The 8840-nt window shown below is 34.7% G+C and overlaps 1 protein-coding gene across 1 annotated transcript; it reads right to left on the reverse strand.

The window, feature by feature from the left end:
* Nucleotides 1-1843: 1843 nt before the first annotated feature.
* LOC148583297 ((-)-germacrene D synthase-like) lies at nt 1844-4742 on the reverse strand. The gene is made up of 7 exons (XM_088511343.1): nt 4596-4742; nt 4183-4462; nt 3192-3564; nt 2889-3107; nt 2625-2760; nt 2232-2480; nt 1844-2146 (listed from the first exon to the last, which is right to left on the reverse strand). The coding sequence occupies exons 1-7, from the start codon at nt 4722-4724 to the stop codon at nt 1844-1846; spliced, it is 1689 nt and encodes a 562-aa protein (XP_088367469.1). The 5' UTR covers nt 4725-4742.
* Between the last annotated feature and the right edge of the window lie 4098 nt (nt 4743-8840).

Raw genomic sequence — 8840 nt, forward strand, 5'->3', positions numbered from 1 at the left:
CTGTTTATGTAATTAAGGATAAAAGAGCTGAATCGTACACTGACCAATTATTTGTTGCCACACATGAGTCACATGACACGTGCTATAGTCACTGTAGGGTAGATTTATAAGCAGCTGCAACTAGTCAGATGGCTCAATTTCATTCTACCATTATTCTTCACATGACATTTTCCTTTTCTAATATTTGAAACTTGAAAAAGGCACCTCATTTTATGTGTAGTTTTTTTTAAAAAAAAAAAAAAATTAGTTTTTTAAATCTTTCTATTCAATGCGAGAGAGGAAAAAAGGAAAAATTACAAAGGTGGGTCTTTTTCACGGTTGATCCTAACTAAAGAAATAAAAGGACCAGTTAATGATGATGTCGTTAATGTGACTCCTTTAGAGACTATTTGATGTTGCGTTAAAAAGTTTACAAAATACTTTTAGTACATAAATTGAGTTGGTAGAAGAACTCCTTTCATCCTAGTGGTCGCGTGTTCGAATCCGCTTGCGGTAGTAGATGCGTGAACCAGATGCTACTATGAAGGGGCTCTACCGGCTCACACTTTGGTGGGGTTGTGGTAACGGGCTTGCCTTCCCAGGCAGTAGCTATGGCTCAAACCGAACATTCCACACCGGATGGGAATCCCGATGGTCACACCCAAGGGGGGAAACTACACTGTTGGCTATCGACAAGGTTTTTCCCTACTTAAGATAAGATTTTGATTAAACAAAATGGAGTAAGTCCTACAAAGATTTATCTAGATGGTTCTCCATCCATCTAGAAGATTCTTTAGAAGATTTATCTAGATGGTTCTCTATCCATCTAGAAGGTTCTCTTTAAGATTTATCTAGATGATTCTATATCCATCTAGAAGGTTCTCAATTTGTCTTCATCATCTAGATGGTTCTACCTTGGAGGCCAAGTTCATCTAGAAGATTCTAACTTGGGGGCTAAGTTCATCATCTAGATGGTTCTAACTTTGGCTATAAATAGCCAAGGGGCCTTATGCCTAAGATGATTGATGCTTGAGGAAGATCAAGAACAACACACACAAGAAGAGAAGTCAAGAGAGCTTCAGTTATACTCCAAAGAGAGAGTTAAGAAAAGAGTGTTTTAATACACCACTAAGAGTGTATATTAGTTCCAACAGAGGTTGTTTCTCTCTGTATTATTTTACTCTTGTATTAACTCAAGTTTTGCATAACTTGAGTAAACACCACTGTAACAAGTTGTTTATAGTGGATTGATCGGAGTTAGTCCCGTGGATGTAGGCCCACTGCCGAACCATGTAAATACTGTGTGTTGATCTCTTGCATTTATCATTCCATTATTATTTTGTGGAGTTTGCACAACCATTGAGTCAAGGGTGTGTCCATCCCTAACAAATGGTATCAGAGCCAGGCTGACGGTAATACGATACTATTCACTGACGTCTTTCATTTGAAGATTGTTGTGCAATTTCAATGGATGGTACAAGCAGCAGAATGATAAGCCTAAATGGTAGCAATTGGCTGCTTTGGAAAGGCAAGATATTGGACATTCTTTACTATAAAGATATGTATGCTCCAATTAAAGGTGATACAGCCAAGCCAAAGGAGACTTCAGATGCAGAGTAGAAGAAATTAAATTTACAAGTAGTTGGTCTCATTCGGCAATGGGTGGATGACAAAGTCTACCATCATATTTCCGATGAAACTAATGCTTGTGAATTATGGAAGAAGCTGACAGCAAGATACGAGCGAAAGACAACCGTAAACAAAGCCTTCTTGATTCGACAACTTGTTAACTTGAAGTTTAGGGAGGGTGCTTCAGTTTCCGACCATCTGAATGACTTTCAGAGTATCGTAAATCAACTGAACACTATGAAGATGACTCTTGATGAGGAGCTACAAGCTTTGATGCAACAAAATCCTTGAGCACAATTCCAGCATGCGTGTACCCATCTGCATCCTTATAGACGACATCAATCACACGTGTAAGGTTGAGAATTCGCATCACAACGGGCATGGGGACAGTGGTTGGATAGCGACACTCTTCGTTTATATCTTTCCAGGCATCTGTAATTTCTTTTCCGAATTCATCGATTGCTTCTTCTTCTGTAGCACCATGTTGTTTCGTGTAACATTCAACAGCCGAGGCAACATGTCCTCTTTTTTGCTCAAACTACAAAAACCAAATCTTAATGTAACATTCATATTGAATTGGTTTTTAGGATTACAATCATTACGAAACAGACAACATTTAATACCTTATGTGACACAATGTCGTCCATGAGTCGGCAAACCACGGCTGAAGCTCTTACCATTTTAGGGTCGCTGAACAACCACTCAAAGGCATCTTTTGTAACAATGTCTCCCATCCCAACCAAGGATGTGGTTGCTAACATGGAGTATGCAGAGGTAACTAGTGCAATGCGCATATACTCATCCAGTGTTGGTATGTGTTTCTTGTGGAACCACTTGGCTTCATGGAAGTAGGCTCTAACTTGATTCTTCATCTGAGACAAGCAAGCAAGTAAAATTAGATCACTATTATAACGCGTACAGTAAACACTTTCTTGCTTTCTAATTATTTTTTTCTCTGCGTGACAATTTTGTTTAGGCTATGAAAAATCTTCTAAATTTTTATGTGTGGTGCTTACTGCTTCTCTTGCATATCTAGCACGGTATGATCTTCCTTCACCTATTTTTTGATCCATTTCACTGTAAACATCTAGGAGTGCCCGGTAACACACTTTCATGTACTCCGGAAGTTGATCTACAGCACCAATATCCCACCTGTAAAGTGGGTAGATTCTATGAATTGAATTTTCCAATTAATATAACAATGGGAAGAATAAAGCAATGGTAGTGACATGTGAATTTCGATAAAAATAGCTAAAATGAGAAAGTGTGTCAATTTCAACCTCTCGATTGCTTCAGTAAAGAGCTCAAGTTCTTCAAGTGTTCCATACACATCATAAATGTCATCAATAATAGAGGTCATGGCTATCACTTTGGTTAGCATCCTTCTAGCAAGAAGATATTCAGGCTCGAAGTACACTCCCAATATCCAGAAGTAACACTCAACCACTCTGTCTCTTATAAAGGGTAGCTCCCTTGAAAAGTTGCAGTCTTTCCACCACCTATAAACATAATTTAGCATTATCATATTGTCAATTTAGAGTTATGTACAAACTGCTCACACTTAACATGGTTGAATAACTAACCTTGCAATTTCAGAAAGTTCTTTTTGGTGCAATTTCTGTAATAGGTTGAAATCCAACTTTGCAAACGTAAGAAGGACTTCATTATGTGAAGCGTCTTGTGGGTAGATAGAAAAGTAATACCTTGCCTCCAACCTCGGTAGTCCTTTGTGGATAGGCTGCTTTAAGGCATGGCTTACTTGTGATGCAAGAAGAGGGCTTAAATGGGTTGCTACTGACTCAAGATGTGTGGCAGTGAAGACAAGTGCTTCATCAAGTATATCTTCCCCATGTACCCTCAGATGTATGGCTTCATACAAGCTCAACATTCCTTGCGCATCATTGATAAGTGATTTCTTAAAATTTCCATTGCTGTCCTTGAACTTGGTGAACGTATCTGCTTCACGATTCAATCACATAAAATGAGTTAGCCGCCCCCTTGTTGAGCTTTCTGTAATTTGTTGTGGACTAATTAAGGCGAGACCCAATTTGTTTTTGTCTTTGAGTTTGCTTCTTAAGAAATTTTTTATTCATGGGAAAAAAAAAATAGTTACATTAGAGCTAGCCAAGCTATATATATTTTATGGTCCAATTCTCAAATAGGTTGGTGAAAGTAAGTCAGTGAAAGATAAGTAATTATGATACCTGGGCTGAAGTTCAAGCACGCTTTATATATGTTGTATATATAGGAGTACGCTGTGTACATGTGAGTGTTTACCATGCAAAAAGAGAAGAAAAATGCAACTGTCTATAAGGAATAAGGGACCTTAGGTCTATAGAAAGGCAATAGAGACTATGTTTCCATAAGGGACCACTCTATAAAAAAACAACAGTAGCACATGCATCATGCATGGGATGTTCTCCAAGGATATTCAAGGATGTACGATGTTAAATGCGACACCGATTATTCGTGCAGATTAAGTTTTCCCACATAGAAATAAAAGAACACGTGTTTAAAACCAATAAAAAAAAACAAGCACTTGCGAAGTGAAAAAAAAAAAAAAAAAAAAAGTACCAGACGAACTATAATAACCATGTTGTCTAAGTAACCGAAACCGAAGAGCAACATTATAAAGGTCGTCATCATCATCATCATCTTCATGGTCATGCGAGTCATGAAGAGTTTGCAAAATTTGTTGAATCTCATTTTCAAAATGGTAAGACACACCTAAGCGATGAATTGCATCAATGAAGTTGAGTTTTTCTGATGACTTTTCTCCTGGAGCCATTAGCATTTTCCTCACTTCTTTCTTCAATTCCTGAAGTTGTAGTTGTATTTTCTCATTATCAATTTCCTGTACAAGCAGATTGAAGAAAACAAATTATTATATTAAATAGGAAAAAATAATCTAAAGCTTAGTTGTGCATGCACATGTAATTAAACATGTTGGCATGCAGACCCACACACTGAGATGCATATATTTTTACCGGGAACTCAGAAGCATATGTGAGGAAACGGTCACCCCAAATGCTAGGATGATAATTTGCAGAGCGGCGAGTGGTTTCTGGCACAGGATTTAGGGATGGAGAAGCTACTGCTGAAACTTGGAAAGACATTTTCTTTTCCTAAACTTTGAAGGTGTCTTTTAAGTGCTTTGAGGTGGCTAAGTATGAGAGAATGATTTATGTGATCATGATATTTATAGAAGAAATGTTGGAAATAATTTTGGACGGTGCACAAAATTCTTTTTCAAATAAAATAAGAAAAAGTCCACATACCTCCCTCAAACTATCACATAATTGACAATGTCCCTCCAAACGTTCAATTGTGACCATGTCTCCTCAAAATTACCAAAACATTGTCAATGTTCTCCTAATGATGAAACCACCCTTAGTAAAATTAAAAAAAAAATCTTAAAACAACTAGAAAAAACCTAAAACTGAAAAAATAATAATAAAATATAAGGAGTGGCCAAATTGAAAAAAAACAAAAAAAAAAAAATTTAAAAAAAATAGATTTTTTTTTATAAAAATTGAAAATTTTCGTTTTTATTTTTATTTTATAATTTTTTTAAATAAAAATTTCCATTTAAAAAAAATCAAATTTTCCGTTTTAATTTTTTTTTTTTTAAAAGATCATTTTTTAATTAAAATTTTTCAAGTTTATAAAAAAATTAGGGTTAAATACTCTTTTACTTCCTAGGGTTTAAACTATTTATTTTTTCTTCCTTAAGATTTCATTTTTATCACAGAAAGTACATGTGGTTTTCATAAAGACGGAGATGGTACCTCCGTTAAAGTTCCGTATAATACTTAACGGAACTCCACGTTAGCACCAATCAAATGTCACCACGTGTCATAAAATTAATTTTTTTAAGAAAAAATTTAAAAAAAAAAATCAAAAATTATATTTTTTTTCAAAAAAAAAGAGAAAAAAAAAAAAAAAATTGAGGGTGGCTACGCTTGGCCATTTGGGGGGTGATCTGGCCACCCCCATCGGCCGGTTTGAATCATATTCTTCTTCTGGCTCCTTTATTTGCTGTCTTTTGAGCCATTCTCAGCCCTCTCACCCAATCTCTCCAGCAATATATACTCCCAACAATTCCTCCTACTCCTTTGTTTTGCAATCTTACATCCGAAACCTTCGACCTTTGATTCAACACCTCCACAACTAACAAGCCTTTCCTCATTCTCACATTTCTGCATGATCCCATATCCAAGCAGCCTTGGTTTGTGCTCAAAATCCTAGCCTGCAGATGAAAATTCGAAGCGGCGTCCATGACTACGAGGGCATGTCGTACGTTTCCCACTGGTGGTGGTTTCGGCCACCCCCTTTGGCTCCTTGGGGTGGCCTGACCACCTCCATGGCCAAAGGGGGTGGCTGGCTACCCCCAAATGGCCAAACGGCCACCAAATTTTTTTTCTTTTTCTTATTTCTTTTTTTTTTTAAAAAAAAACAAAAATATAATTTTTTTAATCTTTTTAATATTTTAAATTTTTTTTTTTAAAAAATAATTATATGACATATGGCAACATTTAATTGGTGCTGACGTAGCATTTTGTTCAATTTTGAACAGAATTTTAACGGAGGTACCATCTCCGTCTTTATGAAAACCATAGGTACCTCCTGTGATAAAAATGAAATCATAAAGGAGAAAAATAAAGAGTTTAAACCCTAGGGGCAAAAGAGTATTTAACCCAAATTTTTTTTTTTTTTTTTTACGAATTTATAGGGGTATTTTACTATTTTTATCTTATTGAGAAATATATAGATGCATTTTTATCTTTTTCTAGCCTTGGTGCAGATATTGTCAATTGAGTGGTAGTTTGAGAGAAGTATATGGACTTTATCCAATAAAATAATAACAATATGAAAATTAACAAAACAATAAATAAATTACAAGAGATAAAAAGTAGAATATGGAAAGATCGCACAATGTTATAAAATCATGCAAGAGGGTTGCCATTAAAGGTTGATTCTATAGGAAGTCAAGCAAATCAAATAAATACATGTGGACTTTGTAGTCATTTAATGCTATGTTGTAGGATGGCTGATTTTTGGACTTGGCTTCCATGCCGTATACCAAACTACCATAGATACTCGTTTATGGCCTGTTTATCTTATACATATTTTTTTATAATAAAGTACATCTATACGTCATAAAGAATAATTGCATCCATAAGATAAACGGGTACCTGTTTATTTGCCAACCCTATAGATATGCGATAGTTTGGTTTGAGGGATGAGATAATAAATACATGTGGACTTTGTAGTCATTTAATGCTATATTGTAGCGTTGCTAATTTTTGGCCTTGGCTTCCATGCTGATTTTTTATTTTTGCGGTAATTTGGTTTAATGGCTTGGATTCTCTATGCGCAAACCACCCGGCCTTAATTAGACTAACATGCATGTACGAGGAAAACAAATGGCAATTTATTCCATTAACTCTCATCTATCTTCTCTCTTATTTTTTTTTTTTGTTTTTTTACCCCAAACGTTTTCTCTTTTTGTTTTTTTTTTTTTTTTTTTTGGTAAAGTCCACTTAACCCCCTCAAACTACTTCCAAAATGACAATCTACCCCTCAAATTATCAATTGTGACAATTTATGATAAACTATGATTTAATTACCTTAAATTAAGTGATAGTTACTTAGTTTAAGACATTTATTTGTATTTATTTTTTCGATTCATTATTTCATTCAGAGTTAAACAATAAAAGATGAATTGGGGCTTATTTATGTGATAAATAGGTTTTACTGCAGGACTCACCTCCTACACAAGGTTGCTTAATATTTATTCATGGTATACAACCAACATATTTTGAAGATTTCTACTTTAAAGCAAATTAAAAGAACACGTCAACAAGGACTCGATTCAAAAGGGACTCTAAGAAGATGTTCTATTGTTATTGTGACCACAACCCATCAAGATTAATGGTCCCCTTTCTTGCTTAAAATGTATCCAACAAAACTACAAAATGGAGTAAATTAATGGCAGGAAGTATCAAGCAAAACTACAAATGCTATGTCTAGATGGTATCCTCTGTTAAGTATTTTTGTTTTCTAATATTATAAAAATACTACGAATTTTTTGGTGTTTTTCTGATTTTATGTGGATATTACTTTCTAAAAACCATATGAGAGACCAGTGTTATATGTTTGTTCTACTTTTTTAGAAAACAATATACACGTAAGATCATGAGAAAACTAGACAAAAAAAAAAAGGGGTAACATTTCTCGTTTTTGTTTTGTTTTCCTACTCCTTTGTTTTGCAATCTAATTAAGAAAATATATATTTAATAAAGTTTCAAAAGGTAACTGAAATTTTCGAAACAAACAGAAATGCAATCCTTCTGAACTGCGCATGAGCTAGATGGTGAAATTATCATTTAACTTTATCGTCGCAATTCATGCACCAAGATTATGAACATTTTCCACATGTTTTCGAATTGCCTTTGAACCACTTAAAGGTTTGAGACAAAAATGTGAAATTCAAATGCGCTATGGTGTTACCTTGCTGGAGGCTTTGGTTGAATGTCTCGGTCGGTGGGCTGTTTCATATGCTTGACCAGTTGGCCTGTAGTGTCAATAGTCAGATGTGGCAGAAATTTGTAAGAGGAAATTCTGCAAATTCATGTGAACCTTGAATTGAACTTGAATGAGACAAAGCATTCTGAATTATTGCAGAAAGTGAAGACACATCATGTGCACTTCTTGATTCACGTGAACCATGTGAACCTTCAGGGCGAGTGAGGTGTTTGTCTAAAGTCCCGAATTAATAAGGCCAAAATAAAAGAAAAGACATTTTGGCCAATTTTTTTTTTTTTTTTGTAATTTAAGGCTCTTTTTTTTTTTAATCAGGCCTAAATTTTTTTTTTTTTAATAAAAACTTAAGGCATCTAATCATAATAAGTAAGTAATTTAAAAAATATCTCAATTTAATAAGGCCTCAATATAATAAGTTCATGGTAAAATAAGACCAATTAATTAACCGAAAAAAAAACAAATATTCTTATACTTAAAAAGAGATTATCTACTTATGCATCCGAAATTATTTGATATTGAAAGATTATTTTAACCCTACCTAATAACCCACTTTCTTTCCTTTCATTTTATTTCTCTATTTTCTTCTTCACTACTGACAGCCTCCCCTCTTATCTTCTTTTTTTCTCTTTCCTTAGTTTCACTCAAAACAGAACATGATAGAGAGAGATTAAGTGAGTGAGAGAGAG

The sequence above is a fragment of the Corylus avellana genome, chromosome 10 (genome assembly GCF_965113065.1).
Source record: "Corylus avellana chromosome 10, dhCorAvel1.hap1.2, whole genome shotgun sequence".
Lineage (NCBI taxonomy): Eukaryota > Viridiplantae > Streptophyta > Magnoliopsida > Fagales > Betulaceae > Corylus > Corylus avellana.